This window comes from Juglans regia, chromosome 3, assembly GCF_001411555.2.
Source record: "Juglans regia cultivar Chandler chromosome 3, Walnut 2.0, whole genome shotgun sequence".
Lineage (NCBI taxonomy): Eukaryota > Viridiplantae > Streptophyta > Magnoliopsida > Fagales > Juglandaceae > Juglans > Juglans regia.
In genome coordinates, this window is record NC_049903.1 from 5,778,774 (window position 1) to 5,800,051 (window position 21,278).

At 36.4% G+C, this 21,278-nt stretch overlaps 3 protein-coding genes across 7 annotated transcripts; 1 reads left to right on the top strand and 2 right to left on the bottom strand.

The window, feature by feature from the left end:
- The first annotated feature begins 740 nt into the window (after positions 1 to 740).
- Positions 741 to 4,240, top strand: LOC108984180 (uncharacterized protein At4g28440-like). The gene is made up of 2 exons (XM_018956051.2): positions 741 to 1,243; positions 3,723 to 4,240. The coding sequence occupies exons 1-2, from the start codon at positions 976 to 978 to the stop codon at positions 3,911 to 3,913; spliced, it is 459 nt and encodes a 152-aa protein (XP_018811596.1). The 5' UTR covers positions 741 to 975; the 3' UTR covers positions 3,914 to 4,240.
- A 1,394-nt stretch (positions 4,241 to 5,634) lies between these two features.
- On the bottom strand, positions 5,635 to 10,335 carry LOC108984171 (protein NUCLEAR FUSION DEFECTIVE 6, mitochondrial-like). 5 transcript variants are annotated; one of them, XR_001994984.2, is made up of 4 exons: positions 10,051 to 10,328; positions 9,808 to 9,929; positions 7,046 to 7,117; positions 5,635 to 5,904 (listed from the first exon to the last, which is right to left on the bottom strand). XR_001994984.2 is itself a non-coding variant. In XM_018956034.2 (3 exons), the coding sequence occupies exons 1-3, from the start codon at positions 10,203 to 10,205 to the stop codon at positions 5,897 to 5,899; spliced, it is 285 nt and encodes a 94-aa protein (XP_018811579.1). In that variant the 5' UTR covers positions 10,206 to 10,328; the 3' UTR covers positions 5,635 to 5,896. The 5 variants fall into 5 exon arrangements, 4 of the variants coding, with proteins under 4 accessions (XP_018811579.1, XP_018811578.1, XP_018811581.1 ...); XM_018956034.2 differs by lacking the exon at positions 7,046 to 7,117; XM_018956033.2 differs by lacking the exons at positions 5,635 to 5,904; positions 7,046 to 7,117 and adding an exon at positions 7,481 to 7,801 and having other exon boundaries at positions 10,051 to 10,335.
- Positions 10,336 to 17,287: 6,952 nt separating this feature from the next.
- On the bottom strand, positions 17,288 to 19,667 carry LOC108984173. Its single transcript, XM_018956039.2, has 3 exons — positions 19,608 to 19,667; positions 18,215 to 18,373; positions 17,288 to 17,705 (listed from the first exon to the last, which is right to left on the bottom strand). The coding sequence occupies exons 1-3, from the start codon at positions 19,617 to 19,619 to the stop codon at positions 17,442 to 17,444; spliced, it is 435 nt and encodes a 144-aa protein (XP_018811584.1). The 5' UTR covers positions 19,620 to 19,667; the 3' UTR covers positions 17,288 to 17,441.
- Between the last annotated feature and the right edge of the window lie 1,611 nt (positions 19,668 to 21,278).

Consider the following 21,278-nt stretch of genomic DNA (forward strand, 5'->3'; position numbering starts at 1 on the left):
ATCGGTTGTTCTTTGTTTGTTTTTCTTTTCTTTTTTTTTTTTAAAAAATTAAAAAAGAAAAGAATTCGAAAAGTTGTCTACTACTATATAAAAAAGAACACCCTAATTATCTTTTTTATTTACTTATTTATTAAGTGAAAAAACTTCAAAATCTCCAATATATTTTATTTGATTTATTTTATCATATAAACTTCGACCATAATCATTTTTTTACTATATTAAGAAGAGTAATTTATAATTTTATTTTAATATACTTAAAATTTTGTTTGATATAGTATAATTTTGAAGGAATTGAAATGCACCCATCAAAGAAACTAATGGCTCATTTAGATAGTGAGAAGAGATAAAATAATTTTAGATGAATTGAATAAAATATTATTTTTTAATATTATTATTATTTTAAAATTTAAAAAATTTATTATATTTTATATAAAAATTTTAAAATATAATAATAATGATATGAGATGAGATAAAATTATTATTATTTTTTTATCTAAAACAAGCCCTAAAATGATCGAAAGTGTGGGAGAGGTGAAGGGTAGAAGTAGGATGGAATTTTGACATGGGGCGGAACGGTGGGTCGTGGCTACTTCCCTAAATACATTAATTAAATGTACGAGCTCTCTCATTTTATCAATCCAAGATGAGGAAGCAATTATAAAAAAAATTAAATATCTCACTTTATTATTAAAAGAACACAATTAAAGTTACAACTAATATGGAAAGGATAGAATTAGGTATAGGAAGCCAAGATATTACCGACAAGGAGAGAAAAAGAACGACTTTTAAAACGACGACGGACCGTCGACAACAAAGAACGTGAGACTCAAGCGCAGAATCTGATTCTACAGTCGTGCAGTACTCGCTGTTGAAATATGTGAGAAGAAACTCCCCAACAATCTTCGGCTAGGGTTTTCTCTCTCTCTCTCTCTCTGAACCTTAGCAGGAAAGTAACCAATCCTTCGGATTCTATCAATGGAGTCTATTATGGAGACGATTCAGCCTCAGCAACAAGAACAAGGGAGCGCGAGCAGATCGGAAAAGAGAAAGCCGGTGTTCGTGAAAGTGGATCAGCTGAAACCAGGAACGAGCGGTCACACACTGATCGCCAAGGTCTTGACCTCCAACAAGGTCTTGCAGAAGGGCCGCGCTGCCTCTCAGCACCTCCGCCAGACTCGCATCGCCGAGTGCCTTATCGGTGACGACACCGCCACCATCCTCTTCACCGCTCGCAACGATCAAGGTCCCTAACACTAACTCTCTCTCTCTCTCTCTGTGCTTTTGTACATACATATATGTGATGAAAATTGAAATAATTTGGTTTCAATGTGCTTGGTTATTTGCTCTTAGGACTCAAGTTTTGTTGTTCTGGAGGTTTGGGGGTGTGGAGGGATTTTCTCTGTGTATATTTTCTTGGCCTAAAATTTGAGTTTGGTTCTCTGTATTCTTTTGATTTGGGTCTCCGGGACTTTAATCAGAAGCTGAGAGTGATTGGTTGTCCGTTTTCTTTTATAAATTTAGATAAATAAACGGATCCTTAGCACCTTTTTTGTCTCTTGTGTATGTGTCCAAACCGCATTTATGTGACTAATAATTTGGAAAAGGCATTGTTTTTTTGTTTGATATCTTGAAATGCTATGTTTGAGCTATCTAGGATGAAGCTCGAGATAATGTGTACGAACTTTATCGGAAAAAAAAAAAATTTTACGAACTTTATGGGAGCTTTATAGGATGTACCCTCTTTTTCATTGTTTTCCTTGCAATGTGGGTATGAAATAGAATCTCGTTGTCCATAGTTTTCTTAGCCATACCATCATCACGTTTCATATTTTTAGTTCTGTGAAAAGTAATTACTACACACTCTTCCACACCAGTGTAGGAAGCATATCTAGAACTACATGCTGGAGAATATATCAATTCTTTAGCTCTTGCTGTTTTTGAACCTGTAATATTGAAATTTTTGCCATTAGGGCACTCCCAATGGCTTTTTCATCTCATCCTTTAAAATACATCACTAAAATCTTCTTTTTCTATTTTACATGCTGACTTTTAGAATATATCATACATCAACTTATTTATTTTTTCTTTATATTATTTAAATATTATATTTTATAATATTTTTTATTCATTTCCAATATTTTCTCTAACTATCAATAATATCTTCCTATCTTTTAATATTTACAATATCTCCCCATATTTGTTTATCTTCCTCCTGACTTCTCTCTCTCCAAAAACCAGAAATCACTACCTCCAAAAACAGAAGCTGAAAAAATCTGGAACTCAACATCAACTAGCTTCCGATTTGAACCCAACCCCACTACTTCACGTTCCTCCAATCCTCCAATCTACCAAAATCACCTTCAATTCTGTACCGAATCCAACTCACTAAGCACCATCACCCACTCTGTTTCCAACCAAAGCAAACCCTACCCTCGTCTCACACTCCAAAACCCATCAAAACCAGTTTCATCGCGAACCCATTTCCAGCAATCCCTCAACTTCACAAACCCTTCATTTTGCACCTTATAAGTGAACTTTGGATGCGGAGGAAAGATTACCCAAAGGCTAGAACCCACTCAAACAAGGAAGAGCAACTGGACTTGCAAATTTGAACTGGATGAAGGGATTCTTAAACTGAAATTTGAAGCAAACTGAATGCGTGGTTGCTGGATTTGACGAGAATTGAGGAAGAGAAGATGGCAACAAACACACAGAGGGCTTTTGTGAAATAAGATGAACTTTGATGCAGAAGAAAGAGTACAAGAAGACAAAGAAATTAATTAAAAAATGTTTACATTCGTGAATAGTGACACGCTACATGTAGCGGTAACACAGTACCAAACTGTAAAATAGAAATGAAGTAGAGAATCGGTTGGATGTGCATTTTAAGCTAAATCCTTTAAATTTTACAGATAGATGGATTTCACATAATCTATTGGGAGTGCTCTTAGTATCCAAAGTTGGTTTATCTTAAATTGATTATAATTGTTGCAGTTAGTATTCTTCAGAATCCCTATTTGGAGATTTAAGATTATCAGATTTCTCTGAGCAAGTGTGTGCAAAACAGCTTTTGAGTATCCTGGGATGTAGAGGGTCTTGGAGTGTATGTATGCATACAAGTGTGTATAGTTGGAATATTGATTCCACTTTAGCAATTGAAGTTGTCTCGTACATGCATTAGTCCAATGGTTACAATGCTTGGCTCTTACTAATGATTTTATCAAGAAAGATAATAGCATGACATTGAGCGTTAGTTCCATGCATGTATATCCACTACCTGTCACTTGAATTAGGTAATGGAGATACATATATTGCAAAGAAAACGATGAAAGTGATTTTCCATCCCAACGTGTTGTAAACTGGTAGAAGGGGTTATGAGAGTGGCTTTATTGCTTGGGGTCATCTTTTTTAACGATTGAACATTTAATGTTGAATCCCATGTTGGTTTTTCCTTTATTTTTTTAAATGTTTCAAAGTAATTATGGGTTTTGTTGTATGTTTTAGTTGCAGTTAATAAATATGGTGAAAAATTATTAAAAGCTCTCTGCCAAAATAATCCAAAATTTGTTGTCGATCTCAAAAAGCTAAACATTTAAAAAAAAAGTCCATATGATTGTAATCTTGATGTGGTATCTCCACTGGACCTCCACTCCATTGAAAAAGTTATGGTGCATCAATTTCTTTACCTGTTTGTGATGATAATGGTTGTATCTTTTTTGCAGTTGACTTGATGAAGCCGGGCGCCACTGTAATTCTTCGTAACGCAAAGATTGACATGTTTAAGGGGTCTATGAGGCTAGCTGTTGACAAATGGGGCCGCATTGAAGTTACCGAACCTGCTAAGTTCGCAGTTCAAGAGGATAACAATCTCTCCCTGGTTGAATATGAGTTGGTGAATGTAGTCGAAGAGTGATTGTTGTGAAATCAGCCGTGTGATACTAAAAGAGTGCTTTATAGGTTGGAAGTCCCATAATTTTTGCCCGTATTCCTGTGGCATGGGGGTTAAATTTTCTTTGCGACAGTTGGGTTTGGTATACAAATATCAATCAAAATAGAGTGTTTCCTTTTTACATGTATTAACATCTACTAGGATTAGTCTAATGCTTGTGAACGGTTAAAGTGTGTAAACAAGATTTATGAGTAGTAAGCTCCTTTCATATCGTGGAATGGTAAGCTATTTTAAGTGTTGAGAATAAGTTCCTTTGGAATCTTATAATATATGTTCTACATTTTGGCTCTAGATTTATGAGATGATGGTTTGTCATGATTCTTTTTATATTGTTTTAGTGAGGTCTAGAAACAGTTGACTGGAAGTTAACGGTTTATAGTTCGTTATGAGTTATTTTATAGATCTTGAATGGTTCGTGGCATGTTGACAAGAACTTCTCGGGTTTCACCTGCCAAAAATAACAATATATTACAAGGATACGAGTAGATGCTTTGTATATTCTCTTTTGGCTGACTCAGGATTTTGTTGGTGGCCAGTCATTAATCAATGTGACGTGGCACCCAAATGAAAGATGAGGTTGTGCTAGATTGGTTACTTGTCTAGTACTTCTATGTTATTCTGTGATGAACTTTAGGTAGACTCACTTATCAAAGGAAGAATGGAAAAAAAGAAGAAGATGAACTTCAGGTAGACTCACCTGAGTCGCCTCGGCGTGGCCGAAACAAGAACAAGAAGGCAATTTTCTTTTTCACATCGTCCAAAATGAGCACATGACTTGGAAGCACACGATATTCGGTAGCCTTCGGCCTCATTGAGTCATTGACACCGAAATGATCCACCCGGTTGCCTATAAACAAAGGGGAAAAAAAGAACCTTTTTCTTAATATTGCTTTGCTTCAATCCACACCCCACGGTATGCATTTTGGATTCTGGAAATCAAGCCCGGTCTAACTCACCAACAAGCTTGAGGATTCTCTTATTATAATTTGGTAAACATGCCTGTATCAAACACTCTCCTCGCAATGAAGCTCTTTCTTTCTATTTCTGTTTCAGTTTTCGTTTTCGTTTTCATTTTCCTCTTAAAGGTGAGAATTTGTGCAACAGGCTTCGTAGTTGGCAGCAAAAATATTGATGTAGATTGTGACGATTATGGCGGACCAACTTAACCAAATATTGTTCTATCCCATAACATGGAAATGGCCAACCAAGAAGAAAAGAGCCCTCAGGACTGAACCAAAAGACTCTAGTCCCCAAAGCTGCTCCTACAGTAGAGCATAAAACTCCAGGTTGAAGCTTATTTAGAGATTGCGTGCAGTCAAATTTGATTGCCCTCTTTCCCGTCGACACTCTAAGGTGTTCGGGGGTTCTGATTTACAAGTTTTCAAAGATCCTATCAGAAACCAGGTGCTCCTTTTTTCATCTAATGTTTCTTCCCCAGGAAAGGAGAAAAAAAAAAGAGGAAATCTTGCCATACATGGGGGGGGTGCATGGCACAAATGCCATCTTAGGCATATCACCTCACCACTAACCCACCAAATCATGCTGAATTTCGAGGGTTTTGGGTTATGTTTTTGAACGTATGCCTCATCCAATGAATCTCAGACTGGCGTGCCACCTAGCTTATACACGATCGTCAAATGCAACCTGATATTCTAAATCACAGCTAGTCTATAGAATCTACAAAGTACGTGAAGTAATGCAAACATTTCTTGAAGAGATAATCATCCATAACTCGTACAAGAGAGTTGATCTAGCACCGTATGCAATATTTGAAAAGATAAGAACAATCTAGTCTCATTATGATACCTACTTCTTCAGTGCCTGTAGAACGACTATTAATCTTTTGACTTTCATATCCGATCATTGAGAATAATGCCTCAAGCAAGTCTTACAAAGTCCATTGAAATCCATGGAAATTATGATCAAGATACGGCACCCCAACAACAATCATCCATCTACAACAAAGAACAAGAAGAGTACTAATCAAGGGCAGAACAAATGCTTAGTCACTTTACTTGTAATCAACCAAAAAGAAAAAAATAAAGATGATTAACATTAAAACATAGTATATTTCTTTTTGGAGTTTCCAGGAGTAAAAATCTAGAGATGAACTTCTAAGGCAAACCAAATAGACACACGGGGGACCTGGCGAGCCACAAGGCTGAAAGCCATCAGCAATTCTTACAGCCCCAAAATAAGAAACAACTGAAGTCAAGAAGAAGAAATGATGTAGGAACTGTAGAAGCTGAAGGTGTGGTGGTATGACCAGAAAGAAAAACTTCACTATCTAGGTTCAGAATGGTGGGTTCAAGATGAGGCAGAGGTGGAAACAAAATCACATCATCCTCAAAGCAAACTTTGTCAAGCAGCAAATTCTTGTATAATCTTTATCTTAGAAACTTGCACTAAAAATGACTAGTTTACGCAAACAACAGTAAAGTACACTTCGCATAACAAAAGTACCTACTTAAATGGCATATATCATAAAGTTGGCTGAAATAATGCATTGAACATTCACAATGTATTTCTCACCACCTAAAGACAGTAGTCTTGTGTCTCTTCTCCTTGTCCTTTCCGTCTTTCACATGTCAACTCAAACTATAGATTCCAGACTATTAACAGCAAATATTAATTTCCATATTCAGGCCATGATGGCCATATACACCCTGAGACTGTTAAATTCTGTATGTTACTCCATTAGGCTCTTTGAAATTTTAGTAGACGGCTGAAGTGGTTTAAAATTTATTAAAGTCAAACCCAATGCCACTGCTACAAATATCTCCAGTAATGCTACGGGATTATTATCATTATCAGAAAACATGTTCTTTAAAGCCGTGGAAGTATATTACATACCCACCAATTAAAAGTGAAGACAAACAAACTACTTAACGAGGGAACATTGTTATCATCATTATCATACCCAACTACATATCTAGCTTCTTTCTATTGAAATACCATTAAGTAAGCAACCATTTATAACCTCAGTTACTTCTAGCTTGAGCTATTAAACTTTTCTTTCACCAACTTGGCTGGCTTTGTAAACAGGCAAGAAACATCTAGAATCCCTACTAAAAAAAAAAAGCTTTATTTCACCACCTTGTCTTAGAGTGCATGTACATAAAACTTTGCTCGAATCTTCTGCCATTCATCACACATCATCATTGCAAGCTGAGCGAATACACCACAAATCAGTATGATCCTCATATGACCATAGTGACATTAATATCAATGAAACAAAATAGTTCAACCTAATTAAATATGAGGAAACACCTTTCTATTCAAATTCATCGCTCTAGCGTTTATAGCAGCCATAAACATCCAAGTTTTAACTCACCAAATAATCAATGAAAATCACATACATCACACATACACAAGCAACATCTGAACAAAAATGACTAGCATTTTTGTGCATAACAGCAACCATTTCTACAAGATAATGTATTATTTGGGGCTTTTTGATCCTTCCACATCCATGATGGAATTCTTTAGGGGAGAAAATAAAGGGATAAACACTTTCTCTACTGGTTAGAATGAGAAGGAAATGAGGAAGTAACTCCATAATTTGTTTCAAGTTCAATGAACTAATCAAGATCATTTAGGAGATCTAGCTAGAAGTTCTGTAGAATTTCATAACTTTTTTCTAACGTCATAACATTGTGATATTAAGTGTGCAATCTCTCATCTCTCTAGGCGAGTTTTCAAAAGCACACAACAATACTTCCAAACCCCAAATCCCAATCCCAATCACCAAACCATCTGAGAACATTCACCAATGCTTTCAAAGCACACAACAACAACAAATCCGAGGAAATCTGAATTTGATGCTTGATCTTCATCTAGTCTTCTCTTGCCCTACAAAAGGAAAAGAGGGTAGCCATTCTTTCATTGAGAGACAGAAAGAAAGAAAAATGGGGAGTACCTAAAAAAAGTGGGGAAACTAATGAGAAGAAAAATTGCTTAATTTCAAACCCCAAATCCCAATCCAAAAGTACATAAAATGCATCCCACTCCCTTGAAAAAAACACACATTACATGTGGCCATCTAATAATTGCCAATGGATTGGACATCTTTGTGCCCGCAAATTTCCCCATTTCTCCATTCACCTTATGCAAAAATGATACTTAATAACATAAATACAGCAGGTCAATGCAAAAAATACTGATGTACTGTAGTGACAATTCACCTGAACATAGCCAATAATAGCTATGACCAAACCATATGACCATTTAATGTATTGTTTTGCAACTAATTTACATCAACACCACATAATGCCCCATATAAGCAAATATTACGAGACCATGAAGTATAGATGCTGAGTTTTCAACTGGTAATTACTTACTGCTTGAGCTCTGGTAAAGAACTTTCAGCTTTTGAAACTTTGTATCACTACCCGACTATCATTCAATTGAAAATGCGGGCAGTCATTGCATTGCTGCTATTTAGAAGATGATTCCTTTATGTTTGATGTAGTGATGTGGTGCTTATGCCTGGAAAGGAATGGGCGGTGTTTTGATGATAGAGAACACGTCGGGAGAAGTTAGAGAGTTTTTCTTTCAAACTATGTCTTTGGGTTAAAGTTCTTGTATTGAATGGGGATGATCTTAATTATTTTCTTTTAGCATTTCCTAGCTCCTAGTCTTTAGCTTGTCTCTAGGTGTTTCCACTTGTATACTCCATGTGTACTTGGGCTATCCCTATTTTCTTGCCTAAATAAAATCTCTTATTACTTATCAAAAAAATAAAATGGGGGCGGCAGACACTTCACTTGCTAAACAAAAGTCCCCCTATCTTTAGTACCTCATAAATGTTTCTTTATAAGTAAAAGAAAGAATCATTAGTGCACCCCATAAATGTTAAAAACAATCTTCCTGATAAATTATTTAGATATTCTAAAGTGATCTATTTCCAATCTAGGTGATATGACCATAACAAATTAGGTGAAAAGTAGGAAAGTTCTGAGTTAATGAAAGCCAAAGGATCCCCGATTTCACTTGAATGACAACAGAAAACAGTGATGCTTAAAATCAACCACAAAGACCTGAGACCCTTTCAATATGATTATTTAATTTTGTCAAGCCAAACTTTGGTTGAATCCACAAATCATAAATTACTGCAAACGTAATTAACACACATTTACAATTCCAAAATCGTCCAAAGAACTAAAATCTTGTCTAGTGTAAATTAGAATGTCACTTTGACAATGAAGAGTACAGTGGTGGCCTCTGAAGTTCAGCTGTCTGCACCATTACAACAAACTTTATTAAAAACAAATTCTCTCTCTCTGTCTTCTTCTTTCTCCACCTTTCTTCCCTCAAGAATCTACACACCAACATATTAAAAAGAGAAGAAAGTACTGATTTGCATACAAAATGAGGGGTTAAAGAGAAGCAAAAGGAGAATCTGCAAATGAAAGCTAGGAATAAGCAGACTTAATAGGTAAATTCCATGATTAGGACCAAATTTACACCCAAAGGCGATGTATAAGTTGCGAGTGCGAGTTTAATTTCTCTCCTAGTTGAATTAATGATGGGATTCAAGGTCAAACCTTATATAAATCTCCATACACAATTCCAAAGCAATACACGGATCTACAACTATAAACTTGGCAAATTCGAATAGAGGGGGTCAAACCAAAACTTAATAGCCAAAATCCTATATTATGGCATAGTTTCCACATTCACATTTGAAAAATTGAAAAAGCAGTAACCACGCCACTAGAACAACAAGCGGTTCACCAATGATAACTCAAAAAAGCAGTTCCAGCACCACATAATAGACAATCAAATAAAGCTTTATGGCGAATTATCAAGTCCAATTCATTGGAATATAAACAAAAAAAAAAAGAAAAAGAAATTACCTTCAGGAGTCCAACAGTAGCTGCGAAGAGAGGCGGAGAGCATGGAGTTGAGCAATGCGGAAGCAGTGGCAGTGTGATACGGAAGCAGCGTTTCCACACAGCAGCTCATCTCCACAGGAGACCTTTATCCCAACAAAAATACATACTAATTATCTCAGATAAATATCTATCTTTATCAGCGTATTTATTGGAAAATGAAATCATTCATTTAACAGAGAAGGCTAGTGTATTTAATGTATGTACCTGAAAATGCGATGTGCGATAGGGTTTTGTTTGGGGATACGAAATGGTGAACTTGCGGGTCTGGCCCTAGCTCCGGCTCCGGCAGTAAGCCTCGCCGCCGAGGCGGTTCGTGCCGATGTGGAGCGGAGGACGGACCTGGCGGCGGCGAATGACATGACTTTGGGTTTTGGGTTGGCCAGTGAGTATGAGGAGGGGCTTCGTTTTGTCACGAGGGTTTTGCGTTTCGTTCGGGGTTTTAGACGTAAGATCTCTCCTACGACTACGAGGTTTGAGAAAGGTGTTTGTGTGTGTATTTTTTATTTTTTATTTCTAATCAAGCATATTATAAATTAATAAAATACAAAAATTTAAGGTGGATCTTTTCTACTGTCAATATACAAAAAATAACTAAGAATATTATCTAAAAATATGCTTCCAAATACAAGATTTGTAGCTGCCCATTGCGCTATCGAGTGCGCGCATTGATTTTGAGATCGATGTATCTTAGTAAATTTCCAGTCTTGGTGAATTTGAGAGATGTGAAGAATGTCGCCAATAATTGTTGATATGTTTCAGAAAGGAGTCGAATCTGGATTTTCAATATTTGTAAATATCGACCGAGCATCCCCTTCTTTATTGCGAGATTCTGATTGGAAGTCGTCTTAGATGCTAACAATGCTGCCAAGGCTTCTGCGACTAAAGGAGTAGTAGTTTGGAATTTTTCCGTTTTTATTCCCAGAATATCTCCTTTGTGATTTCTTTGTATTACCGAGCCTACTGAGAAGTGATCACGCACTGCTGCATCAAAAGAGAAACTTTGATGATTATACGGAGGAGATTTCCAATCTTCTTCTTTGATGTGTTGACTCTTTCTCTCCTTCCAAGCTTCTTTATAATCTTCAAAGATGTGTTGAAACTGGATTTTTGCATCTTGGAATGATAAAGATGTGTGATTGTGGACTATGTCATTCCTCTTTCTCCAAATAAAATCTAACATTATGACTGCAAATAGTTGGAAATGATGCTTTTCTTCTGATAGAAGGCCCAATTCTTTATCTGGATAGATGATCATCCTAATCCAATCTGATATGGAATTTATAGGCAATCTTGCAAGATTTAAAGGCCAGTTGCTCTGTTGCCACAAAATTCTGATGACAGGACAGTGTATGAAAAGATGCAGTAGAGTCTATTTCTCTTGGTTGCAAAGTGGACACTCTTCTGAATCTTGGTGAGTAATGAATTCACCAATTCGTGATTTAGTAGGAAGAATATTCCAAAGAAGTTTCCACAACATCAATTTATGGCGATCATGAATTTTAAGGCTCCACATAGGCTTGAAGAGAGATATTGAGAAGCTAGACTGAACTAATACTTGAGTCTGCAAAGATGCATGATAGGCTATTTTGACAGAGTATTTTCCATTGTAACTGAGTGCCCAAACAACTTTATCTTGCTCAATTGATCTTACCGAGAGAGAGATTTTTATAATTTCTTATATGCTTTCTTGATCAAATATGTTTCGCAATTTTGGTATATCCCAACTCCTAGGATTACTAATAATGAGATCTGAAATGTAAGAGTTGGGTGATCAAGAGTCATACCTTGTATTTGCTGTGGCTTGAAGTTATTTAGCAAATGAACCTATGGATCTGACTAGATATTTATAGATTCTCCACTATAGATTTGGAAACATCGACCTTTATTAAGCAACTCTCTTGTTTTAAGAATTCCCTTCCACATGCATGAGTCAGTTATTTTTTGTGTCGCCTCCCAGAAAGTTGTGTTCTTTAGATATTTAGCAGAAAGAATTGAATGCCACAAACCATTTGAAGGTCCACTTAATTCCCAACCTATTTTGGCAAGCATCGCTTGATTCATTATTTCCATTAATCTGATACCCAGTCCAACTTCCTTTTTTGGTAAGCATATATATTTCCAGGACTTTAATGTCATATGATGAATTTTGTCCTTTGAGAATCCCCACCAAAAGTTCTTAAAAGATTGATCAAGTGACTTGCAGACTGATTTTGGTAGCTGAAAAGAGGTCATGTGATATGTTGGTATCGTGCTTACAACAGATTTGATTAATATTGTTCTGCCTGCCTGAGCCAGTAGCTTTGATTTCTATCCTTCCAATTTTTCTCCCACTTTGGCTAGCATATCACTGTAATTTTCTTTTTTGTTTTTATTGAACGAAGTTGGTAATCCCAGATATTTCATTCTAGCCGATGCAGATTTATAAGGTAACCATTGGGAAATAGAAGTTTTTGTTGCTTGGCTTGTATTTTTGGTATGAACATTGAAGACTTACTTAGGTTTATCCTCTGTCCTGACCAATGTTGATATTTTGTCAAACACTCTGATAGGTTTTTTGCATTTTTTTTCGTGGCCTTTATGAAGATAATAGTATCATCTGCAAATAGTAAATGTGACACAGCTGGACTATTTCTACTGATTTGAACCCCTTCCAGTTTCTGTTGAGCTTCAGCCTTCAATAAGATTCTTGATGATACTTCTGTGACCAGAGTAAAAAGAAAGGGTGACATTAGATCTCCTTGCCTTATACCTCTTTGTGACTTGAAAAAACCTCTTGGTGAACCATTAATGAGGATGAAAAAAGATACTGTAGATATGCATGCCTTTATCAAATTTATCCACTTTTGACTGAATCCCAAATTCTTCATCACTGCGTAGAGAAATTTCCATTCCACTTGATCAAAGGCTTTTTCCATATCCAGCTTAACAACCATCAAACCTTTTTTTCCTGTTTTTCTTTTAAGATGATGGAAAAGCTCATGAGCTATGATAGTATTTTCCTTGATATTTCTGCCAGGGAGAAATGCTGTTTGGAGTGGTGAGATAATTTTTGGGAGTAGATATTTGAGACGGTTTGCCAAAATTTTGGTTATGATCTTATAGCTGACATTTGTAAGGCTAATGGGACGATATTGAGTTGGACTATTTGGACTAGAAGTCTTTGGGATTAGTGCAATGTTGGTATGATTAATCTGCTTTAGAAGTTGACCACTACTAAAGAAATTCTGCACTACTAGTAGAAGAGGGCCGTCATTCCATCCGGTCCTGGAGTTTTGTTACTGGGAATCTGTATTAGAGCTTCAAATATTTCCTTTTCCTATGGTATGGTAGTTAGAGAATCATTCTCTATATCCGAGATTTGTTTATCAAATAGATTATCCAATTGTTCAGGAAAGATTGGATTTGAAGAGGAATATATGGAGCTGAAATGATTAATAAAAGCAGTTTCTATTTCAAGAGGGTCCATAGACCAAATACCTGGTCCCAGTTTGATTGTTTCAATTGCATTCCTTCTTCGACGAATTGTTGTTGTCAAGTGATAAAATTTGGTGTTGAGATCTGTTGAAGTTAACCAAGTAAGTCTGGATTTTTGTTTCCATAAGATTTCTTCATATTCACGTTGCTTGTGCAGTCTATGTTGCAAGAATCTTTCTTTTTCTTGGTTTGAATGAGTCATAAGATTGTCTTGTATCTCGAGAAGTTCATTTTCAATCTGAAGGATATTGTGGTTGATCCGTCCGAAGTGACTTTTGTTCCACATTTTGAGCGCTTCTTTTGTAGACTTGATCTTCTTGCACAAGATATAAGACGGGTTGCCCAAGTGTGGTTTCTTCCATGCTTCACTGATTATTTGATGGCTCAAAGGTTCACGAGTCCAGAATTCTTCAAACTTGAATGATAGAACTTGACGTGTATTAGCCGTTGTTTGCAATAAGATTGGATGATGATCCGATGCTGATGATGCCAAGTGTTGTAATGTTGCATCTGAGAAAAGTAGTCTCCATTCTTGATTAGCAATGGATCGGTCTAATCGTTTTCTTATCAGTGCATTCCCTTGTCTATTATTAGTCCAAGTGAATTTTGGTCCCATATAACCAATATCAATCAGGCCGTTTCTGTCCATAAGGGCTTTGAGACCCCTATTTGGGTTGAAAGGAACAGGCCTCCCCCCATATTTTTCAGACTGGTTAGTAATATCATTAAAATCTCCCATGCAAACCCAGGGCCCACGAAAAGCTTGAGATATTGAACCTAAATGGCTCCAAAAATTAGTTTTGTTAATCCACTGGGCTGGTGCATAAACAAAAGTAAGTAACCAAGGTTGGTGTGGGGGATCAGAGTAAACTAAAACAGAAATTGCATTACTATTAATATTTACAAGCTCAAGCTCTACACCCGGATGCCACAAAAGAAGAAGGCCCCCTTTTTTACAAACAGAAGGAGTACAAACAAAATGATGGAAACCTAGACTATGAACAATAGATATGGTGTGATCATCTACCACCAAAGTTTCCGACAAAAAAACTACATCCGGGTTATATATCCTAATATTGGCCCTAAGGTTTTTGATTGCTTTAGGGCGGGCTAATCCCCTGCAATTCTAAGCTATTGTCTTCACTTGGCTTGTGGAAGCATTTTTAAGCTTGCCTCAGAAGCTGTTTTGGATTTTCCTTAGGATGATGGTCTGCTGTAGGGATTATATTTTGCTTTCCCTTTTAACTTTTTCTCTTTTCCCAAATTTCCTGAATGCATATCAAGAAGTGCTTGAGCCATTGAAGTTTCATCTGGATTTGTGTAGTCTTTCGGGTCTTTTTTCTCAATTTTGATGAGTCTTTGAGATTTCCTCTTAGGAGCTTCTGAAAGCTCAACCATCTGGTGCGTTTTCAGAGATGGAGTAATCAACTGAAAATCCATTTGAGAGAATGATTGTTCTTCAATACTCACAGGTTCTTGGCTTGATTCTACGGACAATGCAGATTTGCCCGGATCAGACCTTTGAAAGTGCTGGGTTGAAGTCTTATAAGGGCTGACGTTAGAAGCTTCGGGATGCTGGGGGCTCATGAACAACGGCCTCGTTTCAGTATTATTGAGTTCAACACAGTGGGCTTGATGGAGACCCAGCCCGATTCCTGCTCCAAGCCCATCGATTTTCTGCTGATGATTATAAGTCTGCATCGCATTGTGGATAGTCTTCCATTGCGTCTTCTATGGAGAAATCTACTTTGACGCCGCACTAAAGGATGAGATGACAAGTTGAGGATCGGTTGGTGAAATAAATTCTTCTTGCTCAGTCAGTGCTTCTGTACTTGAAGTTAAGAGGGATATTTTGCTGAGACTTGAATTGAAGCTGCAGGGTTCGATGGTTGGCCGAACAGTAATCACATTTACACTTGTAGGTGAGAGTATTAATTGAGACTGATCACTGTAGCTAAACAGTGTTTGAGAAGCTGGTGGAATTGTTCCCTTCGCAAGTTCATTCGGGTTTTGGAGACTTAGAGGAGAAGGGAGGAATTGCACCAGATCCGAAGTTTTTGCTGCATTTTTCTCAACTTGAACACTGGTAAGATTACTCTGCCCACCTAAAGTTATCTCATATTTTTACCTTGGGAAAATGACTTGCTTTCCTTTGTTGTAACCATCTGCGGATGAAACCGGAGGAATAAATTTTTCAAAGTATTCTGTTGCTTCGTGTTGCCCACTATCTGTTTGTTGATTTGGCTGAACACTGTCTGGGTTGTTATTAAACTCAGCTCTAATCCAAGGTCCGTATGAAAGTCTTGTAGGAGGTGAGCTTAGATATCCACAAAAAATTTGAGAATGTCCAAGTCTTCCACACGCATAGCAAATGTCTGATAATTTTTCATACTTGAACGCAACCCATACCTCATGGTTCCCAACTCTTGGCATCATGAATCCTTGCTTGAGTGGCTTAGTTATGTCTATCTCCACTTTAATACGAATATATTTTCTGAAGGCTAATCCATAAAGAGGATCTTCTTCCACTTTGATCAATGAACCGAGGGCTTTCCCAATTTCAATTGCATTTTCAAGAGTTATATGATCTAGTGGTAACCTATGTATTTGCACATTGAAAATAGCATAATTTAAATTGATTTCTTGAAGAGTAGCACCTAGGGGCCAAGGTTTCAGAATAAGTAAATGCCCTTTAAAGTTCCAAGGGACCTGATTTAGCACTCTGAATTTATCTTGAGTGGATCTAAAGGTGAAAATAAACTTGTTTATCCCCAAATCCTCAATGAGAAAATTTTTGATGAAGTTCCATGAGGCCTTTATACTTGAATGGATTGCAAATTTATTCAGAGGCCTATCAGCTACTAACCTTCCTATCAGGATTTTGTCTGAGTTTGCTTTTGCAGATTCTGGAGCAGGTTGAAGATTCATATCACTCTATGAGAGAGCTTCCGTTTGTGAGATTAGAGATTCCATGTCCATCAGAATGCTCGTTTAGGTTGAAGAGATCGATGAGTGTAAGTAAGTGTGTAATATTAATAGCTAAGCAACAATAAGTGCAGAAATATTATCCACCTCCTAGATAGAGAAGCTCTGACTTCTCTCTAGCCAGTTTTGTGTTTGTGTGTGTATGCTCGTACGAGAATGTGGCATTTTGTGATTAGTGATGTGGTCAACTATTTTTTCCTCTCATTTACTTTTTAAAACAACTTTTATACAAATTTTTTATAAAAAAAAATGGATCCTATAAATTAAAAATAAAATTTTTACGCTTTTATTAGATATGATCTACCTTTTTTTTTACAATGACTTGTATGAAGAATGTTAATTTAAGGCTTGTACAAAAAAATTATTTTTTATTAGTAGGATCTATTTTTTTATAAAAGACTTGTGTGAGACTTATCTATTTGAGATTTGTACTTAGCATTAATCCTTACTTTTATGATACTGAAATGAATATAGTACATTGATCATTAAATTAATTTTTATTTTATAAAATAACAAATTTACAAATTTGTGAATCATATATTATATAATTACCGTAAGATAAGAGTAAGTAAGTATAGCAAATAATATTTTTATTCTATAATTTAGACAATACTTTCTATTTGTCATTAAATTTGTATATGAGAGCCTAAAAGTTAACCCGATGAATTTATTAAATATTGAGAGTAATTACAATGTCATTACCATTAAATTATATCTAGATGCTATTTTTTTATTATTTAAAATTAACTACAACTCAAGCATTATAACTTTTTGAGGTTAAAAGAAAAATAGGAAAGAATTAAATATGCTAAATTTAATCTTACATCTTATTTCAACAAGCCAAATTCGAATATCTTCGCAAAATAAATGAGCATTTGCTTAGGAAGTTCAATCTGCCTTAAGTTTGTTATCTTTAATTTATCTATCAATTACTTGATGCTGCTACATTAGAAGATATGATGAAACGAAAACACTTAAAAGATTAATGAAAAGCAATTTTCATTTGTAAAATTAATTAAAATGAGAGCTCTTCTAGATACAAATCAACAGCAACACTGATCCATGTCGTGGAAGTTTATTTCCCTTGCATGTCACAAACAAACATGTGATAATTGGCCCTGCCATCCACAACATCATCATGACTTTCTTGACTTGCTCTTACTTCGGCTAATCTTTTCTAGCGCACCAGTTAGTAAAGGTATGCAAATTCCTTGTAAAATATCCAGCACTCTTTGTCCTCCTCCTCTAGGGACATCACATGGTGCATCCCTTTTAGATATCGTATCATGGTCTTTGAAAGGGATTGATTTTGGCATGTATAAGCTTCTTCTTTCACCTGGTCTAAGTCCAATTAGCCGACCCAGCGACACACTTTGATCTTGAAAGAAGGATGCTGTGGACTGGTTTATCTCGCAGTAGAAGAAGCATGCAGCACCAACACAGTATTATTAGGGAAGTGGGAGAAGCTTGTATATATATATCCGAAATGCCTATGGTGCCTCAGGAATCAACATTATACATTTTACATATTGACTTCTTTAATTTGAGATAGTTCTGGAAAGATAATTAATGTTCTTATCAGGGATGTTTTAGTTGCTTTCACAATCCTAATGTTACATGTCCAATGAAGATGCGAACTGCCATAGAGGCCGAAACTCCAGCTCTGGTGATGACAGTGATATCCCTCCTTGAAGAAAAAGCAAGGTTCTCCCCATGTATGAATCAAAGAGAATTATTCTTCATCAATTTCTACAATTGTCTGTAAACTCTTCTCGTGATCAGGTTGGTTGAACATTCATTATTAAATTTCAATAGAAAACTTTAGTTTGGATAAGAGTTAAAACTAAGTATTCACACATGCATGCACAAGCATATGTAAGAAAAAAGCTGGTTAAAGAGTTTGGGTTACCTCAGTATCAAGGTTGGAGGATGAGAATGAAGAGAAACTGGATGATTGCATGTGCAAAGAATGAGGCTCTATTCCAGCAGCCGGTAAGCTCTGCACGACTCTAAGTCTAATGTTCACAATCCCAAGCCCGAGAGGCCATCCATTGGGTATCTCATGCTCCTGAAAAACAGTGATGATCGATTCATACAAGTTTCAGAACAATCGGTCAATAAAATTTGATGAAAATAAGAAATTAGCAGGTCAGATGATGGACAGAGAATTTGTATCTCTGATTTTAGGGAAATGTGGAAAAATCGGTCATCTTCTCCTTCTTTGATTTGGTCTACTTTCTAGTTTTCTTAAAAGACAAACTTCAGTTCTGAAACATATGCCAATGCTGTCAACACAAGCAAGAAGTCCTTTCCTTCCTTTTTGAGAGCAAAAACCAAAGCACTTTTGGTTCACAAAATCCAATGTTTTTAATCGCAAACTGCTCTTAAAATGGCAGATCCGAAAAAGAAAGATGCTCGGGGCAAAGCCTTTTTTTCACACATTCATTTTTCAAGGGATGAAAGATACATGCATATTGCAGGATGAAAGGAAAACAATGTCAAAACACAGTTTTTGGTTTGTCACAAGAGGACCGCTTGTTGCCATGGTGCTGAAGCCTGAAATCAAACTCCCTTACAGCTACTCACATTATGTTCGGTTGGATTTTCAAGAAAAGTTCAAAAACGATCAGAGTTCCACTCCTTTTGTGAACGGAAATTAGCCAACAGCATAAATTATCTTCTAATCACCTGAGAATACTATAAAAGGATAACAAGGTTGCATCATGTGCAAACAATCAATGTTTTACAGTACTGTTCGGTCAACCAATAGAAAGTTATTACTAGAAAAAAATAAGGGAAAAGCGAACTGACCGGAGGATTAATGACCAGAAAATTATGAAAGAGAGGAAGTAGTGAAGTACTGACATGATTGCTTTTTGGTGGTCTTGAAGTATACATACATGCCAAGTATATATAAGCATTTCACTCGATCACTTACTGAGCAGACATCTCCAAAACATTCAAAATTTAGTACTACAATCACATTTCAATTTCGTAATTCCCATCAGCAAAGAAAACATATTCGCAACCAAAAACTACTTGAAATCCTCCCTGATAAAAAAAGACTGCAGAATCAGGGTAGCCTTTCATTTGGAATACAATCCAACAGGACAGGACAATCGAGTAAAACCAGAACAAAAAGAGGCACAGAGCTTACGCTTCCGATCCAATCCAAACAATGAAAATCGAATGTGTATGATAATACCCAGAAGAGAAAAAGGAAGCAAACCCTGAAGGAAAATTCAAGAAACCACCAAATTTACTTGTTCTGAGCATAAAAGAGTACCAAGAATGAACATCACCTCTGCGACCATGGCGTCCACAAGAAAGGGCAAGAAAATGTCGTTTAAGAGACACCAATATTGAAGAATTAGGAGACTTTCATATCCTTCGTGATTCGTGAAGTAGGACACCATTTTATTAGCTTGGGTCCCACCCGGATGTTCACCCTGAAATATCATTTAGAACTTCTGAAAACGTTTTCTAATTAGCAACTGACAATTACAACCGTTCAGACATACAACAACAGTTTAACCGTTAGTTTACCGCCATATTTCAAATCTAATTATGGACACATACATCAATGGCTATCAAGTGGATTATTTACGATATTTCATTATGCAGCTGGCGGGATTAGATTTTGGGCATTCAGAACTGTGTAGAACTAGAAACCAAATAGGTGGGATCATAAAGACCACTAAGAGAGAGAATATTTATTAGGAACATGAAGGGTGATCAGGTATTCCTTCTACATCTTACTAATTACTAATTGGTGATCAGGTTTAATTCAACTGTGACGTGGCACCGCTTGTTGTTGCTTTTAGAACAATTTTAAGCTGCACGCATCAAATTTTAAGTAACAATATAAATAGTTTGGTGATCAAATTACAAAATACTGGATGATTTGAGAGGATAAGGTGTGATTTTCACCGAGTTTTCTTGCAATGGACTCTTCCCTTATGCCTGCCTGCTTGCTTGGGAACAAAATGAGCTTAAAATGTGGAATTTTAGTATGCACCCCAAAGGCAATGGTGCTAGCCGTCCTGACTGCATCGGTAATTATAGCAATACCAAAATGCTTAACAAATGGAGTTTATGGGTTGTCATTGATCCAAATTTAGGCTCTTCCTCACTCACTTCAGAACGGTACCTCATTGACATGAAATCATTTTCGTGTCTTCGAATTTCAGTTGGCATGCATGCATTAGTTGTTAGACAAAAATAATTACATGTTTTTCAACAAATGCTCCAAAATTTTTTTAGAAAACATTTACTCGTACTGGCAAAGCCCAAAACCTTAAGTATGAAAAAACCAGTAACTATCTCTTCTGTATAATACAAAATCATTGGGATACGGACATCGCGTTGCATGGAAGAGCAAAAATATCTCTCTTTTTTGTAAAATTCTTCCCGTGCATGTATATAGCTAATAGCACGGCTCTATTGGGAATCCCAGCACTATCAATTGTCGCGAAGCTCCTCGCACCTCACGTTCAAAACAATGGTTAACGCCAACCTTGGTTATTCAATAAACAATATGATGATAGAATTTTATAACATGTGAACAGGCCGGAAAACATAGAGCAACTACTCTGAATCTGGATTTTCACATAAAAACATGATGATGTGTTTGATTAAAGCAGGAACACTGAACAAATACCCACGATAAATGTACAAGTGCACATTTTTATGTCTCTTTTGACACTCTGTGTCGTATGTTGTAGTACTTGAAACTTAGGCTGACTAAAGTCACTGAACGATCAAATGCGCGCTGCTGGCCACTAGCTCACTTCAGACAAGATAGGAATAGGACTGTTTATCCGGAACCGGATTCAGGCCCGGGAAAAAAACCAGGGTACACCCGGTACCTTTTTTTTTTTAAGGCCAATTCTTGTAGGCTGGGAGGGTGCAGCCATATTCTCTTCTGCCCAAATTCGATGTTGTCAGTGAAACAAAGCCAAGAATTGTCATTT

Bases quoted from the DNA above. Each gene is read 5' to 3' on its own strand.
- LOC108984180 (XM_018956051.2), top strand. From the start codon at position 976: ATGGAGTCTATTATGGAGACGATTCAGCCTCAGCAACAAGAACAAGGG. The intron at 1,244-3,722 runs GTCCCTAACACT...TCTTTTTTGCAG, and splicing joins CACCGCTCGCAACGATCAAG to TTGACTTGATGAAGCCGGGC.
- LOC108984171 (XM_018956033.2), bottom strand. From the start codon at position 10,205: ATGTCATTCGCCGCCGCCAGGTCCGTCCTCCGCTCCACATCGGCACGA. The intron at 9,930-10,050 runs GTACATACATTA...GTTGGGATAAAG, and splicing joins ATCGCACATCGCATTTTCAG to GTCTCCTGTGGAGATGAGCT. The intron at 7,802-9,807 runs GTAATTTCTTTT...TTCCTTTTGTAG, and splicing joins CTACTGTTGGACTCCTGAAG to GGCAAGAGAAGACTAGATGA.
- LOC108984173 (XM_018956039.2), bottom strand. The intron at 17,706-18,214 runs GTAACCCAAACT...GAGATAAACCAG, and splicing joins CCTCCAACCTTGATACTGAG to TCCACAGCATCCTTCTTTCA.